The sequence below is a fragment of the Cyprinodon tularosa genome, unplaced genomic scaffold, assembly GCF_016077235.1.
Source record: "Cyprinodon tularosa strain WSP-4 unplaced genomic scaffold, ASM1607723v1 ctg263, whole genome shotgun sequence".
NCBI classification, from domain to species: domain Eukaryota; kingdom Metazoa; phylum Chordata; class Actinopteri; order Cyprinodontiformes; family Cyprinodontidae; genus Cyprinodon; species Cyprinodon tularosa.
Window position 1 is genome coordinate 26,257 of NW_024038967.1, and position 20,514 is coordinate 46,770.

The 20,514-nt window shown below is 41.4% G+C and overlaps 1 protein-coding gene across 3 annotated transcripts in view; it reads left to right on the top strand.

Annotated features, from left to right (window-relative positions):
• The window catches only part of ptpro (protein tyrosine phosphatase receptor type O), a 54,112-nt gene that overhangs the window by 19,413 nt on the left and 14,185 nt on the right, over positions 1–20,514 (top strand). For all 3 annotated transcript variants that reach the window (XM_038289135.1, XM_038289136.1, XM_038289137.1), the window contains exons 4-15: positions 243–395; positions 6,450–6,938; positions 7,052–7,213; positions 7,428–7,624; positions 8,823–8,943; positions 9,023–9,216; positions 9,302–9,413; positions 10,585–10,748; positions 12,214–12,334; positions 17,563–17,696; positions 18,685–18,823; positions 19,367–19,487. In XM_038289135.1, the coding sequence (XP_038145063.1) occupies positions 243–395; positions 6,450–6,938; positions 7,052–7,213; positions 7,428–7,624; positions 8,823–8,943; positions 9,023–9,216; positions 9,302–9,413; positions 10,585–10,748; positions 12,214–12,334; positions 17,563–17,696; positions 18,685–18,823; positions 19,367–19,487 (2,107 nt within the window). The remainder of the gene's footprint in view (positions 1–242; positions 396–6,449; positions 6,939–7,051; positions 7,214–7,427; positions 7,625–8,822; positions 8,944–9,022; positions 9,217–9,301; positions 9,414–10,584; positions 10,749–12,213; positions 12,335–17,562; positions 17,697–18,684; positions 18,824–19,366; positions 19,488–20,514) is intronic.

A 20,514-nucleotide genomic window follows, 5' to 3' on the forward strand; every position in this document is an offset into this window, starting at 1 on the left:
TATAGTCTGGCCGTTTGCCCAATCTGTTAGGAAATGTTCTGAGATTCATGAAAGTAACAGGAATTAGCTTCCTCATGACCAAACAGCTAAGCTTTTTGGTGCAGTGTTGCTTCAGCTGGTAGTTTTTGTTTATAAAGATAATAGTTATTTTCCTTCAGGTTATTTGAAGTAGTACGGAAATAAGAGATTGATGAATTCAGGACCTCTCCATGTTTCCTGCTTATATATTCTGCTTGATGCAGATTTCTACAAAGGGAAGACGGTGTTCAAACACTGGTTACCGGGAATGTGTTACCGGAACATCACCTTCCAGCTCATCTCTGAGGCCACCGTGTTCCAGACAGCGCTGGTCACCCACAGCGACATCACTCACACACCACTGCATCACCGCACAGGTAAGAAACAGCCATCGGACCCGACCCTGACCCGGTCCCAGGCCAGGACTTATCTGGGTGTTTGTTCGCTGCGAAAAACACGTCCAGAGTCTGCTCCCTCAGAATCACAGCCCTTCTCCTGCTCAGGAAGGGGATCTGCTGCAGACTGATGTGCTGTTAAAGGTCATCGTCTCAGAAACACATTAATGAGGTCGCTCCATCAGGCTCCTCCTGCATTATTGATCTCCTGTAATCACATCAATGCTGCCGCTCCTCATTAGAGAGCAACAGGACTCACATTCTGGAAGATGAGTTTCACCGACCTGCAGTCACAGTTTCCAGGTTGTTTCCTGATTGTTCCCTGACTGTTTCCAGGCTGTTTCATGACTGTTTCCAGGCTGTTTCCTGACTGTTTCCAGGTTGTTTCCTGATTGTTCCCTGACTGTTTCCAGGCTGTTTCATGACTGTTTCCAGGTTGTTTCCTCACTGTTTCCAGGTTGTTTCATGACTGTTTCCAGGCTGTTTCCTGACTGTTTCCAGATTGTTTTCTGACTGTTTCCAGGATTTTTCCTGACTGTTTCTAAGCTGTTTTTCCAGGCAGTTTCTTGACTGTTTCCTGACAGTTTCCAGCATGGGCGTAGGTTTGCATAGGGACCATAGGGACATGTCCCTACCAAAATTTTGAACCGACCTAATTGTCCCTACCAATAATTGGATGTGAGCAACATGTTTATAATTTACAGCAGTAGTTGTTGCAGCAGTGGCTTCTTTTCCTCTCGCAGCTCCTCTGCCTGGTCTCTCCTGTCCCTTTCACGCAGCAGCGCATGGAACTGTGCTGCGCTGTCTAACTCCACTCTCATTGGTTGTTCTGCCTTAGGTCCCGCCTTCTCTCTCTTTAATAGGCTGTTTTCTAGTCCGCCTGTGCTTGGAGCACAAAATTGAAAATGTATTCACACTAGAATGCCGCGGTTACTGCAAGTAATATTAGGCTGCAAAACTAGTCCCAATTAAAAAAAAGGAATATCATGTACACTAAAAAACATTTTTAAAACGAAATATTCTGAGTCAGCCAGGAGTTCTGAAGACTGCTGGAAAGATGGGCAAATAAAGGCTGTAAGCCATCAACATTTCTGATTCTTAGCCACAGCCAACTAAAAAAGAAAATGTGAGGGTTTCCTTTTTACCGATATTTAGTTGCTATTACTGTTTTCATTTTTTGATGACTCTTTCAGGTATAATTATTAGCAGGTGTTATTTCTTTTATAGAGTAGCCTATAACAACAAGAAATGGCGCCTAAACATCTGCTATTTTTTGTTTGAAAAGCATAATTAGGGTTCCACATAATAATAATAATTTAATTGACTACCGTATTTTCACGACCATAAGGCGCACCGGACTAAAAGGCGCACTCTTAGTTATGTGTCCCATTTCTGTATTTAACACACACATAAGGCGCACCGGACTATAGGGCGCGTTTTTTATATACAGGTACATGTCCTCTCAGGTGGATTTTCTCACTTAAAAACATATTAAAACTACTTTATTCCCACTGATCACAGCAAATATAGCTGCAAGATTTAGATTATTTAGATGAAAAAACACCTGCCAGCCACCGCGGTGAAGAGGAGGAGACCCGCCCAGAGGCTGCTGTTGAATTAAGTTTTCAGGTAGAAAAATAGAGCGGGAGCAAAACTGAGTATGATTGTGCTTTATTCAAGTATTTATTACAGAGTATTAATCAAACCCCTCAAAGTCCTCATCCTCTGTTTCTGAATTAAACAGCTGCGCTAAATCCGACATGCCAGTTTCCCCTTCTTCTTCGTTTATTGACGCATAAATTAACTTAAAACATAGGCAGGATAATAATCTGGATGAACTGACTGCAATGATTAAATTTTCAGGTGGGCTTTCTCACTTAAAAAGATTTAGATTATTTAGATGAAAAAACACCTGCGGAGGTGAGTCCGTATGCGCCGTGGACCAGAGCCTGCTGTTGAATTAAGTTTTCAGGTAGAAAAATAGAGCGGGAGCAAAACTGAGTATGATTGTGCTTTATTCATGTATTTATTACAAAGTATTAATCAAACCCCTCAAAGTCCTCATCCTCTGTTTCTGAATTAAACAGCTGCGCTAAATCCGACATGCCAGTTTCCCCTTCTTCTTCGTTTATTGACGCATAAATTAACTTAAAACATAGGCAGGATAATAATCTGGATGAACTGACTGCAATGATTAAATTTTCAGGTGGGCTTTCTCACTTAAAAAGATTTAGATTATTTAGATGAAAAAACACCTGCGGAGGTGAGTCCGTATGCGCCGTGGACCAGAGCCTGCTGTTGAATTAAGTTTTCAGGTAGAAAAATAGAGCGGGAGCAAAACTGAGTATGATTGTGCTTTATTCATGTATTTATTACAAAGTATTAATCAAACCCCTCAAAGTCATCATCCTCTGTTTCTGAATTAAACAGCTGCGCTAAATCCGACATGCCAGTTTCACCTTCTTCTTCGTTTATTGACGCATAAATTAACTTAAAACATAGGCAGGATAATAATCTGGATGAACTGACTGCAATGATTAAATTTTCAGGTGGGCTTTCTCACTTAAAAAGATTTAGATTATTTAGATGAAAAAACACCTGCGGAGGTGAGTCCGTATGCGCCGTGGACCAGAGCCTGCTGTTGAATTAAGTTTTCAGGTAGAAAAATAGAGCGGGAGCAAAACTGAGTATGATTGTGCTTTATTCATGTATTTATTACAAAGTATTAATCAAACCCCTCAAAGTCCTCATCCTCTGTTTCTGAATTAAACAGCTGCGCTAAATCCGACATGCCAGTTTCCCCTTCTTCTTCGTTTATTGACGCATAAATTAACTTAAAACATAGGCAGGATAATAATCTGGATGAACTGACTGCAATGATTAAATTTTCAGGTGGGCTTTCTCACTTAAAAAGATTTAGATTATTTAGATGAAAAAACACCTGCGGAGGTGAGTCCGTATGCGCCGTGGACCAGAGCCTGCTGTTGAATTAAGTTTTCAGGTAGAAAAATAGAGCGGGAGCAAAACTGAGTATGATTGTGCTTTATTCATGTATTTATTACAAAGTATTAATCAAACCCCTCAAAGTCATCATCCTCTGTTTCTGAATTAAACAGCTGCGCTAAATCCGACATGCCAGTTTCACCTTCTTCTTCGTTTATTGACGCATAAATTAACTTAAAACATAGGCAGGATAATAATCTGGATGAACTGACTGCAATGATTAAATTTTCAGGTGGGCTTTCTCACTTAAAAAGATTTAGATTATTTAGATGAAAAAACACCTGCGGAGGTGAGTCCGTATGCGCCGTGGACCAGAGCCTGCTGTTGAATTAAGTTTTCAGGTAGAAAAATAGAGCGGGAGCAAAACTGAGTATGATTGTGCTTTATTCATGTATTTATTACAAAGTATTAATCAAACCCCTCAAAGTCCTCATCCTCTGTTTCTGAATTAAACAGCTGCGCTAAATCAGACATGCCAGTTTCCCCTTCTTCTTCGTTTATTGACGCATAAATTAACTTAAAACATAGGCAGGATAATAATCTGGATGAGCTGACTGCAATGATTAAATTTTCAGGTGGACTTTCTCACTTAAAAAGATTTAGATTATTTAGATGAAAAAACACCTGCGGAGGTGAGTCCCGATGCGCCGCGGCCCACAGGCAGCTGTTGAATTAAGTTTTCAGGTAGAAAAATAGAGCGGGAGCAAAACTGAGTATGATTGTGCTTTATTCATGTATTTATTACAAAGTATTAATCAAACCCCTCAAAGTCCTCATCCTCTGTTTCTGAATTAAACAGCTGCGCTAAATCAGACATGCCAGTTTCCCCTTCTGCGCTGTCAGAGTCACTTTCCGTGCAGCGCGGCTCCTCAGAAATAATGCCTGCTTTTGCAAAAGCTTGAAGAACAGAGCCAGCAGACACGTTATTCCTCGCTGCTTCTGCTGCACCTGCTGGGTCCGGTTCACACCGATGTCGAGCGGTTGAACAGCGAGCACAGGGTTAATTTGTTTCCCCATGTTTTTCACATCAGCTGTGAGATGGGCACGCATGGAGTTACATATTAATGGTGATGAGTGGAAAAAAAACAGCTGGTCTCCTTACATTCAGCCACTCTTTCATCATCTCCTCAATGAGGTGGTCTCAAAAGTCGCAGTTACAACACACATAGGGCGCACCGCACCATAGGGCGCACCGCACATTTTGAGGGGGAAAAAAGACGTTTAAGTGCGCCTTATAGTCGTGAAAATACGGTATTTATACTTCTAGAAATAGGATAAAGACAAGAACAAACAGAGGAAGAATATTAACATTGATTTGATCTTACATAGATTTCCAACAGTCTATAAGTAAACTAGTACAAACATTAATGTCTGGTAAAAATGCTTGAATCTGACTGTTTATTTTGGATATTATTACATTACAGATAAGATAGTGTTATATTGTCTTTTATAATTGTTAAAAGTGATTTTATATTTTAATACACTTAGGCTCATGCTCAGTGTTGTGTAAGCAATATAGGACAATGATAAAAGGTTGTGTTACATTTAATCCTTTACTATTAAAAATGCACTTATACATTATATGATTATAGGAAACACAGATAGCCAGTAATAATGATGCAGGGCAGCTTTTAGGTGAAGCAGCTGGCCCTTCAGTGCTTCAGGTGATGTCTAAATAAACCAGGTGATACTAAAATATTTCCTCTTGATGAGTTCTGGATGAAGAATTTTGACAGACAAAAACATTTTTTTAATCTTATATACTATATATATATATGTTGTATTTTTAAAATTTTCGTATAATTACTGATCTAAGTGGGTTGCTCTGTCGGAGAAAGGCATATTTTAAATTTTTATTATGTTTTAGAGTCTCTATTCTCCAGTTAATGATGAATCACTCACTAAATTAGTTGACGATTATTGAAATAATCAATTAATACGATTAATCTTTTTCAGTCCCAGATAAAATACATGAAATGGGCTACACAGAGTAACTACAGCCCAGATGTTCCACTTTTATAGTGAAGTTAATATTTTAATGAATGTATTATTTTGCTTGATACAGAGAGAGCATAGTAGGTAAAAATATAAGAGTGGGGTTTAACTCTGCACAATTCTATATCTTCAGAAGAAAATACTGTATTTGCCTTCTCTCTTAGTCGTTCAAATGAAACCATTTTCAAAGTGGAAAACAGTCCTAATTCCACATTGATCAGAGCCGCTGATACTTCAAACATTAATAAACAGCATCTAATGAGTGTAGTGCTTATACAATTTTTATTAATGTAGCAAAATGATGCTTTTCTCTTTTAACAATGAATTCCTCTTATCAGTACGGATGCTCACACCGTGCATAAAAAAGGGCATGCATATTGCATAGCACCAATGACAAGCGACTGATAGTGTCCCTACCAAAGTTCAAATCAAACCTACGCCCTTGGTTTCCAGGCTGTTTCTAGACTATCCCCAGACTGTTTCCAGACTGTTTCCAGGTTGTTTCCTGACTGTTTCCAGGCTGTTTCCTGACTGTTTCCAGGTTGTTTCCTGATTGTTCCCTGACTGTTTCCAGGTTGTTTCCTGATTGTTCCCTGACTGTTTCCAGGCTGTTTCCTGACTGTTTCCAGGTTGTTTCCTGATTGTTCCCTGACTGTTTCCAGGCTGTTTCCTGACTGTTTCCAGGTTGTTTCCTAATTGTTCCCTGACTGTTTCCAGGCTGTTTCCAAGCTGTTCCAGGCTTTTTCTTGACTGTTTCCTGACAGTTTCCAGACTGTTTCCAGGTTGTTTCTTGACTGTTTCCTAATTGTTTTCTGACTGTTTCCAGGCTTTTCCCTGACTGTTTCCAGGCTGTTTCTTCACTGTTTCCAAACATTTTCCAGGCTGCTCCCAAGATGTTTTCAGACCTTTTTCAAGATGTTTCCAGGCTGTTTCCAGCCTCTTTTCCCTGTTTGTTTTCAAATTACGACGTATGGTTTCTCTGTTATGACAGCAGATGAGGAATCTGCACACGCTCACCCTCCTCTGTCTCCCCAACAGTGCCCAATCCCCCCCTCAACATCTCCCATAGGATCATCGCCCTGAGCCAGAGGACCTCAGATCAGGTTGGTCACATGGACAGAGGCCAGAGGTCCTCTCGCCAGGCCCGGGACGTCCCGCTGCTGGAGGAGCACCAGGAACTGCTTTTAGAGGAAGAGGAAACAACATCTCAAGTTCCTACCAACACAACTCAAAACCTGGGAGAAAGTGAGCCTGTCAACGTAAACGCGAACCTGACAGAGGAGGCGGAGTCTCCGAGTTACTGGCTCGACCCAACGGAGATATCACCATCTGACAGGGATGAGGAATTCGTTAACGCGGTGGTGTCTGAGTACGAGGACTCCAACGAGCCAGGGTCAGCCATGGCGGTCCCTGTCGAGGTCCCCGTTCTGCCCACCAAGTTGCCTCCCATCTTGCTCGAGCTACGTTGGCTTCCTCCCAGACCTCCAACCTCCTTTGATGGCTTCTTCATCTACATCTACAAAGATGGTAGGAACACAGTAAGGAGGGGTTCTGGATGACACAACGATGGACAAGCTGTTCTTACAGTCGACTGCCACACTGCCTGCTGTCAGATCCTCACCTTCTGGTCTTGTCTCCAGGGAACTCCACAGAGACGGCGTCTGTGGACGAGAACACGCATGAGTTCTTCACCGAGCTGACGGAACCAGGAACGTACCGTGTGCAGGTCACCACGCTGAGTAATTCTGGAGACTGTGAGGCCCGGGAGAGCAGCACCGACACCGGCTTCACCTTCTACCTCAGTGAGTCCTTTGGGAAGTTAAAGGAGGATGTTGTGATTCTAAAATGCCTCGATTGTTCAGTAAAACATCTCCAGGTGATTCACCGGACCATTATTAGCATGTTTAGCTGTGAGCTTTCCTCCTGTGTCATCACAGAGACGTTTAATGTGGCAAAGAATCTGTTTAGATCCTCATTATTTTTTCTGTTTCTATCACTCTATTTAAATCCATTCAGGTCCCAGCGGCGAGTTGCTGGAGGAGCTGCAGGAACGTCCTCAGGGTGTCAGCGTCAGACTGCTGGACTCCAGCACCGCCGCCGTCTCCTGGTCTCCATCCTCTGAGAACCATAATGGCAGCCTGGTGTCAGTGGTTTCAACCACCTGCCTGAAACCCAGCCTCAGCCAGAGGATGGAGAATGCCTACTGCAGCGAGGTACAGATGACATCTAGATGTCGTTCAGAAAGAGTATCGGAGCAGGAGCAAAGATGTTAAGCCTAGTTCATCTTCAGAAACCAGGTCGTCTAAGTATGGCGTCTGGTACCCAAAGCCAAAACACGCAGCGCCACAGCCAGTCTTTCTGGAACAGTCACGGGTGAACTGTGTGTCCGACGTTGGATGAGGGGTTATAGATGGTGAACAAGCTCGTCAAACCGACACACGGATACCAACAGTCCTAGCTGGTTCGCGATTGTCCCTCTCGCTTCAAAGTTGGGAATAAATCAAAAAATACCTGCATCATACCCGCAACAAGCTCACTGCGACACACCGCTGCAGGAGTATAAACAGCTTTTTAGTCACAACCTTTCTGTCTTTTTTCAGCCTAATTCTGGACGGAGGCTGAGGAACCAACCTCAGTCCAGTTAATAGAAAAGAGGCATTTAGCTTTAACAAAGCCTTTCCAACCAACACGTTGTACACTAGAAAACCAACGTTCCTACTCACCTAAAAGCAGCAGAGGAAAGCCTTCACCATGAGCCTGAACCGTTGGTTAGAACAACTGACTGCTGCGTCAGAGAACTGTGATTCTGTGTTTCTTTAAAATCATCTGTTCTAATTGGATTGATTGGCTAGTTCTGAATCAGCAGTGGAACCGGTTTGGTTTGTATTGAATTAGGTGTGAAACCAGTAAAACTGGTTTGGTTGTTATAAATTAGGATATAAGCTGGCTTGCTTGTTCTGTAAAGGAAGTAATACCAGTTTGGTTTGTATTAAATTAAAAGTAAAATAATTTTGGTGTTTGAATCAAAACTAAAACCAGTTTGGAGTCAGAAATGAATCCAGTTCTGTTTGTATTAAATCATGGGTGAAACTGGTTAGGTGTTTATGTATCTAAAGAAAAACCTGCTTGGTTGGCGTTGAATTAGGATTGAAACCGGTTTGGTTGTTCAGAGTCAGAAGTCAAACCAGTTTAGTTTACATTAGGTAAGAATTAAAAGTTGCTTGGTTATTCAGAATTAAGAGAGAAACTGGTTTAGTTGTTCAGTATTAGAAATGAACCCAGCTTCGTTATTCAAAAACTGTAGAGGAACCAGTGTGGTAGGTCATGTCTTCAGGTCGATGATATTTCAGACTTTCAGTTAAACCTTGGCGGTTCTAACTACGGATTTGTTCAACCTTTCTGTTTTCTCAGGAAAACACAACTAGTGACATCATCAGCAACCTGACACCTGGTGCTCAGTACAGAGTGGTCGTTTATCACACCAACGGTCCTCTGATCAGTCCTCCATCCGAACCCGTCATCATCGACATCGGTAAGCATCCCTCACGTCTCCCGGGTCAGATTGAGAGTAAGGAATAGGAGGACTTATTCAGGTGTGTTTTTTGTGTCAGAGCCCACAGGTGTACGAGAGCTGACCGTTTATCCTTTGAGTCCAACAGCTGTGATCCTCAGCTGGCAGCGCCCATACCATGTGGCCTTCAGAAAGTACATCCTGCAGACCTTCTTTTTTAATCCTGTCACACTGGCATCTGAGTGGACAACGTACTACGAGATTGCTGCTACTGCTTCTGTGATCGCCACCGTGGTAACGTGGTGTTTATGGGACCTCAGTCAGGACCTCAGGACACTGGGGACTCCTCAGCTCACTTCGGTTCTCTGTTTGTTCTCAGAGGGTCAGTGACCTGCTGCCCGCCTGGTATTATAACTTCAGAGTCTCCATGGTAACATGGGGGGATCCTCCGCTCACCTGCTGCGATGGCTCAACAGTCAACTTTGTGACAGGTACCACATGGGATCCAGTTTGACCGGTTTTATTCAGAAACATAAGACTCACAGCTTGGTGGTTCAGGATTGCATGTACAGGCTAATGTGCATCTGTTCAAATATGTTAGATCAATGCCAATTCAGACTGCCACCAGTCAGTGTAAACAGAACCAGGAGTGAAATGAGTTAGTGTTAACAGAACCAGGAGCAAAAAGCTGTTTGTGTAAACAGAAACAGGAGCGATACATGTATGTGTAAATAGAACCAGGAATGAAAACTATTTGTGTAAACAGAACCACGGTAAAACTGGTTAATGCAAACAGAACCAGGAGTGAAACTGGTTAGTGTAAACAGATCCAGGAGTAAAACCAGTCAGTGTAAACAGAACCAGGAGTGACACTGGTTAATGCAAACAGAACTAGGATTTAAACAGGCTAGTGTAAACGGAACCAGGAATGAAACCTGTTAGTGTAAACAGAACCAGAAGTAAAAACTGTTTGTGGAAATTAACCAGGAGTGAAACCAGTTAAGATAAACTGAACCATGAGTGAAACCTATTGGTGTAAACAGAACCAGGAGTGAAACATGTTGGTTTAAACACAACCAGGGTGAAACTGGTTAATGCAAACAGAACCAGGATGAAACGAGTTAGTTTAAACTGAACCAGGAATGAAACTGTTTTGTGTAAACAGAACCGGAATTGATACCTGTTTGTGTAAATTGAACTCATTATGAGCAGTCCTTCTCTTTTTGGAACTGCACCAATGACCTGCATGGTCCGATTTTTTAAACCTATATCCATCCATCAGCCACAAAGCTCAGAACGGAGCATTTTCATTGTGTGATTTTTGTCCAACACTGCTTTATCTTTATTTTATTTTTATTTTTTTTGTCGCTTCATCAGAAAACTGGCTAAACAACAGAGGCAAAGCTAATTGCCTGATGATGTCATACCCTGCGCACTGCTCTAACACTGATCAGCACTAATTAAACCAAATGCAGGGCTTTTTCTCTCGAAAATGTAAATTCGCCTTCACACCAGCATGCGTGTTTTGAAAATCGCCTGATAATTTAAAAAATCCTGTCTAAACCAACTGGTCTTTCTACTTTACAGGCGGCATCCTTTCTAGGAAAATAGCGTCCTTCTCAGGTGTGTGATGCTTTATGTAACCTGTCGTTCCTCCTCCAGCTCCTGAAGCTCCTCACATCTCCTCAGTGGATTACCATCAGGGGGTTCTGTTCGTCCGCTGGACGTACGGCGAGCTCTTCATCGACCTGTCTCACTCCAGGATGCTGCACTGGCAGGTGGTGGCTGTGGGAAAGAAGGGACCTGAGAAGATCTACTCTGTGGATGTAATTTCTCCAGTTCGTCTCTGTCTAAGTTCCACCTGTTCAAGTTCCACCAGGAGTGAAACATATTAGTGTAAACAGAACCGGGAGTAAAAACCAGGAGTAAAACCTGTTTGTGTAAATACAACCAGGGTGAAACTGGTTAATGCAAAAAGAACCAGGGGTGAAAATGGTTAGTTTAAACTGAACCAGGAATGAAACTGGTTAGTATAAACAGAACCAGAAGAGAAACATGTTTGTGTAAACAGAACCAGGAGTGAAAGATGTTTGTGTAAACACAACCAGGGTGAAACTGGTTAATGCAAACAGAACCAGGTGTGAAACTAGTTAGTTTAAACTGAACCAGAAATGAAACTGGTTAGTGTCAACAGAACCAGAAGAGAAATATGTTTGTGTAAATTGAACTAGGAGTGAAACCGGTTAATATAAACAGAACCAGGGGTGAAACTGGTTAGTTTAAACTGAACCAAGAATGAAACTGGTTAGTGTAAACAGAACCAGAAGAGAGATATGTTTGTGTAAATTGAACTAGGAGTGAAACCGGTTAATATAAACAGAACCAGGAGTGAAACTGGTTAATTTAAACTGAACCAAGAATGAAACTGGTTAGTGTAAACAGAACCAGAAGAGAAATATGTTTGTGTAAATTGAACTAGGAGTGAAACCGGTTAATATAAACAGAACCAGGAGTGAAACTGGTTAGTTTAAACTGAACAAGAAGAGAAACATGTTTGTGTAAATTGAACCAGGAGTGAAACCTATTGGTGTAAAAAGAACCAGGAGTGAAAGATGTTTGTGTAAACACAACCTGGGTGAAACTGGTTAATGCAAACAAAACCAGCAGTGAAACCACTTGGTGTAAACACAGCCAGGGTGAAACTGGTTAATGCAAACAAAACCAGGAGTGAAACCACTTGGTGTAAACACAGCCAGGAGTGAAACTGGTGACCCAAATCAAATTCCATAGATGCTATGATCTTTAATTTCAAGCATGGCGGCAGCAGTTGATGGTTTTCAGATTCAGCAGGATGTCTCAGGATGAGGCGTCAGATGTTAGATATGCAGGCGCCACTAACAGGACGGAGCTATTCTCAGCTGTCTGCACAGATAACAATGTTTTAGGGCAGCACCTGGGATGGTGATGCCACCTGAAGAAATAGATGCAAAATCTCTAGAAGTTCATGAAATGATGTTGTTTTTTCCACAGTTCCAAGTTAGGGATGCAGTTCTGTTCCTGATTATTATCCTATGTATATCTTAGTTGGATTTTCCATAATGGGATGCTGTCGCTCAGCTGGTTTACACTTAGAACTCAGAAAACCCGCAGGAAGTTTAATTCTTGCAGGTGTTGTAGAAAAACATCCGAATTTGTGCAAAAATATTCTTCTCTGTGGAAAACTCCTCTTAGTTTGGACTTCTGGGCTCCTGTAGCATCTCTCTCTGAACCCAGGTCTGTTTTTTGTCACAGGTGACCCGTAACGCCATGCGGGCCAGCCTCCCGCTGCCTCCAGGAGACATCTACAACCTGACGGTGACGGCGTGCACAGAGCGGAGCAGGAACACGTCTGTTCCTAACATCATCAAGCTGGGTCAGAACTTTGTGCTCTTTTGTCCATTTAATCTATATCCAGCTCTGAATGTTCGGAGAGGAAACACAAACTCTTCGAACTGATCGATGATTTGTCTTTAGAAACTAAGCATGACCATGACTCGTAGAAATAAAAACCAGTGAATCCATAAGGTTCAATCTGAATCACATTCCCCATAGAACCACATTCCTCAAAGAAATTTCCACCATCGATCCGCTGCATTCCTCAAAGAACTTTCCCCCATAGAACCACATTCCTCAAAGAACATCATCGATAGAACCACATTCCTCAAAGAACTCTCCCCCCTAGAACCAAATTCCTCAAAGAACTTTTCCCATAGAACCACATTCCTCAAAGAACATAATCGATAGAACCACATTCCTCAAAGAACTCTCCCCCATAGAACCAAATTCCTCAAAGAACTTTTCCCATAGAACCAAATTCCTCAAAGAACATAATCGATAGAACCACATTCCTCAAAGAACTTTCCCTCATAGAGCCGCATTCCTCAAATAACTTTTCCCATAGAACCACATTCATCAAAGAACTTTCCCAACAGAATGTCAATGCTCAGAGAACATTCCAGATAGAACCATATTCCTCAAAGAACTTTTCCCATAGAGTTGCATTACTCAAAGAACTTTCCATTGAACCGCATTACTCAAAGAACTTTCCCAACAGAACTGTATCTTTCAAAGACCTTTTCTCATAGAACCACATTACTCAAAGAACTTTTTCCATAGCACCACATTCCTCAAAGAACTTTTCCCATAGAACCACATTACACAAATAACTTTTCCCATAAAGCAGGGTTTCCTCAAAGAACTTTCCCCCATAGGACCACATTCCTCAAAGAAGTTTTCCCATAGAACCACATTCCTCAAAGAACGTTCCCAACATAACGTCATTCCTCAGAGAACATTCCAGATAGAGCCATATTCCTCAAAGAACTTTTCCCATAGAACCACATTCCTCAAAGAACTTTTTCCATAGAACAATATTCCTCACAGAACTTTTTACATAGAACATTACAAAAAGAACTTTTCCCATAGAACCGCATTCGTCAAAGAACTTTTCCAACAGAATTTCAGTGCTCAGAGAACATTCCAGATATAACTTTTCCCATTGAGACGCATGACTTAAAGAACTTTCCCAACAGAACTGTATCCCTCAAGGACCTTTTCCCATAGAACCACATTCCTCAAAGAACTTTTTCCATAGAACCACATTCCTCAAATAACTTTTCTCATAGAACCACATTACGCAATGAACTTTTGCCATAGAGCCGATTCCTCAAAGAACTATCCTCCATAGAACCACATTCCTCAAAGAAGTTTTCCCATAGAACCACATTCCTCAAAGAACGTTCCCAACATAACGTCATTCCTCAGAGAACATTCCAGATAGAACTCTTTCCTCAAAGAACTTTTCCCATAGAACCATATTCCTCAAAGAACTTTTCCCATAGAACCATATTCCTCAAAGAACTTTTCCCATGGAACCATATTCCTCAAAGAACTTTTCCCATAGAACCACATTCCTCAAATAACTTTTCCCATAGAACCACATTCCTCAAAGAACTTTCCCAATAGAACATAATTCCTCTGAGAATATGCCAGATAGAAGCATATTCCTCAAAGAACCTTTCCCATAGAACCACATTCCTCAAAGAACTTTCCCAATAGAACATAATTCCTCTGAGAATATGCCAGATAGAAGCATATTCCTCAAAGAAGTTTTCCCATAGAACCACATTCCTCAAAGAACGTTCCCAACATAACGTCATTCCTCAGAGAACATTCCAGATAGAGCCATATTCCTCAAAGAACTTTTCCCATAGAGCCATATTCCTCAAAGAACTTTCTCAACACAATGTCAATGCTCAGAGAACATTCCAGATAGAACCATATTCCTCAAAGAACTTTTCCCATAGAGTTGCATTACTCAAAGAACTTTCCATTGAACCGCATTACTCAAAGAACTTTCCCAACAGAACTGTATCTTTCAAAGACCTTTTCTCATAGAACCACATTACACAAATAACTTTTCCCATAAAGCAGGGTTTCCTCAAAGAACTTTCCCCCATAGGACCACATTCCTCAAAGAAGTTTTCCCATAGAACCACATTCCTCAAAGAACGTTCCCAACATAACGTCATTCCTCAGAGAACATTCCAGATAGAGCCATATTCCTCAAAGAACTTTTCCCATAGAACCATATTCCTCAAAGAACTTTTCCCATAGAACAATATTCCTCACAGAACTTTTTACATAGAACATTACACAAAGAACTTTTCCCATAGAACCGCATTCGTCAAAGAACTTTTCCAACAGAATTTCAGTGCTCAGAGAACATTCCAGATATAACTTTTCCCATTGAGACGCATGACTTAAAGAACTTTCCCAACAGAACTGTATCCCTCAAGGACCTTTTCCCATAGAACCACATTCCTCAAAGAACTTTTTCCATAGAACCACATTCCTCAAAGAACTTTTTCCATAGAACCACATTCCTCAAATAACTTTTCTCATAGAACCACATTACGCAATGCCTTTTGCCATAGAGCTGGATTCCTCAAAGAACTATCCCCCATAGAACCACATTCCTCAAAGAAGTTTTCCCATAGAACCACTTTCCTCAAAGAACTTTTCCCATAGAACCATATTCCTCAAAGAACTTTTCCCATAGAACCATATTCCTCAAAGAACTTTTCCCATAGAACCATATTCCTCAAAGAACTTTTCCCATGGAACCATATTCCTCAAAGAACTTTTCCCATAGAACCACATTCCTCAAATAACTTTTCCCATAGAACCACATTCCTCAAAGAACTTTCCCAATAGAACATAATTCCTCTGAGAATATGCCAGATAGAAGCATATTCCTCAAAGAACTTTTCCCATAGAACCACATTCCTCAAAGAACTTTCCCAATAGAACATCATTCCTCTGAGAATATGCCAGATAGAAGCATATTCCTCAAAGAAGTTTTCCCATAGAACAATATTCCTCACAGAACTTTTTACATAGAACATTACACAAAGAACTTTTCCCATAGAACCGCATTACTCAAAGAACTTTTCCAACAGAATTTCAGTGCTCAGAGAACATTCCAGATATAACTTTTCCCATTGAGACGCATTACTTAAAGAACTTTCCCAACAGAACTGTATCCCTCAAAGACATTTTCCCATAGAACCACATTCTTCAAAGAACTTGTTCCATAGAACCACATTCCTCAAATAACTTTTCTCATAGAACCACATTATGCAATGAACTTTTGCCATAGAGCCAGATTCCTCAAAGAACTATCCCCCATATAACCACATTCCTCAAAGAAGTTTTCCCATAGAACCACATTCCTCAAAGAACGTTCCCAACATAACGTCATTCCTCAGAGAACATTCCAGATAGAACTCTTTCCTCAAAGAACTTTTCCCATAGAACCATATTCCTCAAAGAACTTTTCCCATGGAACCATATTCCTCAAAGAACTTTTCCCATAGAACCACATTCCTCAAATAACTTTTCCCATAGAACCACATTCCTCAAATAACTTTCCCAATAGAACATAATTCCTCTTAGAATATGCCAGATAGAAGCATATTCCTCAAAGAACTTTTCCCATAGAACCACATTCCTCAAAGAACTTTCCCAATAGAACATAATTCCTCTGAGAATATGCCAGATAGAAGCATATTCCTCGAGGAAGTTTTCCCATAGAACCACATTCCTCAAAGAACGTTCCCAACATAACGTCATTCCTCAGAGAACATTCCAGATAGAGCCATATTCCTCAAAGAACTTTTCCCATAGAACCATATTCCTCAAAGAACTTTTCCCATAGAACCATATTCCTCAAAGAACTTTTTCCATAGAACAATATTCCTCACAGAACTTTTTACATATAACATTACACAAATAACTTTTCCCATAGAACCGCATTCGTCAAAGAACTTTTCCAACAGAAATTCAGTGCTCAGAGAACATTCCAGATATAACTTTTCCCATTGAGACGCATTACTTAAAGAACTTTTCCAACAGAACTGTATCCCTCAAAGACCTTTTCCCATAGAACCACATTCCTCAAAGAACTTTTTCCATACAACCACATTCCTCAAAGAACTTTTTCCATAGAACCACATTCCTCAAATAACTTTTCTCATAGAACCACATTACGCAATGAACTTTTGCCATAGAGCCGGATTCCTCAAAGAACTATCCCCCATAGAACCACATTCCTCAAAGAACTTTTTCCATAGAACCACATTCCTCAAATAACTTTTCTCATAGAACCACATTACGCAATGAACTTTTGCCATAGAGCCGGATTCCTCAAAGAACTATCCCCCATAGAACCACATTCCTCAAAGAAGTTTTCCCATAGAACCACATTCCTCAAAGAACGTTCCCAACATAACGTCATTCCTCAGAGAACATTCCAGATAGAAATCTTTCCTCAAAGAACTTTCCCCATAGAACTATATTCCTCAAAGAACTTTTCCCATAGAACCATATTCCTCAAAGAACTTTTCCCATGGAACCATATTCCTCAAAGAACTTTTCCCATAGAACCACATTCCTCAAATAACTTTTCCCATAGAACCACATTCCTCAAAGAACTTTCCGAATAGAACATAATTCCTCTGAGAATATGCCAGATAGAAGCATATTCCTCAAATAACTTTTCCCATAGAACCACATTCCTCAAAGAACTTTCCCAATAGAACATCATTCCTCAAAGAATATGCCAGATAGAACCATATTCCCTTTTCCAAGAAAAAAACCACATTACGCAAAGAACATTCCCTATAGAACCGCATTCCTCACATTCCCAATTGAACCACATTCCTCAAAAAACTTTCTCGATACAAACAAATGCCTACAAGAAATACATTCTTTATAGTGTTATACTCCTTAAATAATTTCAATTTTCAAAAAAATTTGTATTCCTGATAGAATCGCATTCCTAAAAGGTTACTTATGTAACCATATTCCAGATAGAACTTGATTCTTGAAGCAAAAATCCTAAAAGAACCAAATTCCTAACAGAAACTGTCTGCTGCCAACTATGAATTCTCCAGCAGCAGAAACGGCTTCATTTGGACCTGTTTTGGCTCTGAAAGTGAAACTAAAACCTTGCGTGGAGAACTTCCTCTTCTGGACGTCTATAAGTGTTTCTGGCCCGTTCTCCTGTATGAGCTCACGTCAAGCCTTTGCTCCCCACAGAGCCGGCTCCTCCCCGCTCGCTGTTCGCCGTCAACGCCACACACTCGTCTGTGACTCTGCTGTGGACCGAGGAGGGGGTGGTGGACTACTACCAGGTTCTCTGCAGACCCAACGGCCCTGGCAAGGAGTTGAAGGTAAACTAGCCTCACATTTTAGCAAAGCTGCTTCTGAGAACTTTAGAGCTGCAGATAGGAGGATCCGATCAGACCGCTGATCGGACCTCTGACTGGACTGCTGATCGGACCTTCTTTACAGAAATTCAGTCTGGTTTCATTTATAGATGAAAATATTTTTATCTGACAGTTTTTATTAAGAATTTTTTTTATTTACGTTTTTGACTGGATTTTTTTACCCTTCTTATAGTTATGAACTTTTTATAACGTTTATTTTTTTTTATCTAGTTTCTTACGGTTAATATTTTTAAGAGAGGGCCTCCATACTGAAGCTGCTACCCAAGATAAGCAGAAGAGGATAGATGGGTTCTCTCCACTGAGCTTTAAACCATCTGATGCAGATTAATTTGATCCTCACCCAGTTGGTCGGGTACGCTGGGATTCGGGTTAATATTCTGGTTCTAGTTTCCACTGGATGGCAACTATTTAAAATTTCTTTTGTTCTGTGAGAAATATTTTCTGGGAGAAACATTAAGATGATGGAGTTACAAAAACCCAATGGCATTGCAGCCTTATGTCTGATCCAGTCCTGGTCCAAAACAGAAGGTTTTCCTTTTAAGAAAGGGGGATTGGAATTTGGTCTGATGAACGCTGCTCCTGCTTCTACGATCTGAGCAGACATGTTGTAGGAGGATTGTTGGCTCCAACTTATTTAAGGAGAACCTGGAACCTGGATCCAGGGGGGACGATTTCTGAGAAGCCGGGAAGGGAACTGTCCTTCTCAGTCAGACAGCCCAGGTAGAGGACTATATTAATGACGGGCCAGAATATCAATCAGAATTCGGCGGTATTGATTCCCACCCAGAGGGTTGCTGCAATACAACCTGCAGGTCTTCAGAGAGGTTGCAGAGGTTCTGGTTCATAGTGGGTCTGTTCCAAAGTAGAAATCCTAAAGCAGTGGACCAGACGGTCCGTTCCTCTCTGATGGCTTCTCTGGTTTGTTCTCCAGGCCACCGAGCCGATCACGTCCACCTCTCACGTCCTGACGGTCTCTGGTCTGGTTCCGTCGTCCAGCTACAACTGCACCGTGACCAGCTTCAGCTACAGCACGCCGAGTCGCCCGGCTCGGATCACCGTCAGCACTGCGGGTAGGTGGAGACAGAGAGGCAGGAAGTCCACCCAAGGTCTGCGGGTTCCTGTCAGACTGGGAGATCGTCATCCCCCAGTCTGACCGGTTTAAATATCTCACTCCTTAAACCTTTTCTCCAGAGCTGAAAAAAAACCTCTGAAAAGTGCGGCAAGCTTTTGAATTCTGCTTCCTTTCCCTGGTGGCCCTAAATCTACAAGAATCTGCATCCAGAGGTCAACTGGTTCTTAAAACGACTCCAGCTGCCTGAACTGGACTAAATGACTACTTCCTGTCAAATCTTAGTAACTGATCCAATCAGATCACCTTCTGTCTAAACTTTATATTTATAAGGGCGGGGCCTCCTGTACATTTTTCAGATGATAACATCATTAGTTTTAATCTGTTGACTTCAAAGCCATCGTGATGCTTTTATTGTGAAATGTTGAGTAGGTTGGGATGTCTGATATAAAACCAAAGGTGAACAGAGACGATGGTTTGGGGGTAAAAGCAGGGCAGGCTCCGCCCCCAGGTGATGTAACATTGTCTGTTTGTGCGTCCGCAGCCAAAGAGATGAATCCGAGCATGGCGGCCATTTCGGCTCTGGCCATCCTCAGTATCCTCCTCATCAGCCTGCTGGTTCTCTTCCTTTTGGTCCTCCGCAAGAAGCACCTGCAGATGACCAGGTAACACCTGAGCACCGCCGCCGTACTGCTGGCCTGTAGCCATGGTAACTGATGCCCAGGAAGCTACAAGGTCTAAGTGAGCCGAGATGTGCAGCTGGAGATTGTTCCTCAAAGTTTATTCTGAGAACATCTTAAGAACTTCCTGCTTGCAGCAGCAGGAAGTTCCTCAATTCTATTCAGTTTATTTCTGTAGCGCCAATTCACAACTCGTCCTTTCAAGGCACTTTACAGTTTACCAGATCAAACTGATTCAAAGTTTGCTATTTAAGGAAAACCAGTTGATTGTGTTGACTCATTGACTCGAAGGCAATCCCTCACACCAAGCATGCTGGTAGCGACAGTGGAGAGAAAAACCTCCCTTTTAACAGGAAGAAACCTCCAGCAGAACCAGGCTCATAGAAAAAGAATGATCAAATGGGGTCCCTATGTCCTCCAGCAGTCTAAGCCTATAGCAGCATAACTATAGAGATAGCTCAGGATAACCTGAGCCACTCTAACTATAAGCTTTATCAAAAAGGAAAGTTTTAAGCCTAGCCTTAAAAGCAGACAGGGTGTCTGCCTCACAGACTAAAACTGGTAGTTTTTACCACAGGAGAGAAGCCTGATCATTATATCTGACATTACCATCTGATTCTGAGGTGATCTGAGCTTCTTAGTTTGCACCAGTTTTTTTTTTTTGTTTGTTTTAGTTTTTTACTAAGTTTTACAAACTCCTAACGATTTCCTAGGATTTCTTTCTGAACTGAATGGAGGAGACGTTTCAGGGCCAGGAGGTGGTTCTAATGGGGTCTTCAGCTGACCCGATTGTTGGACCGTTTTTAAAGGCTTAGCCACTTCTCTATTGCTAGGATTTAGCTTTGATTACACTATAATTTTATTTGAGTTTTTCAACCGTCTTTTTTTTTATCTTGTCGTGTTTTACTTCCCTTATTCAAATTTTCTCACTTCATGTTATGGCTTTAAACGAGTTGCGTAACCTGAGTAATTTATATCCAGCTCAGATAATTAGGCTGATTTTCTGTTATTT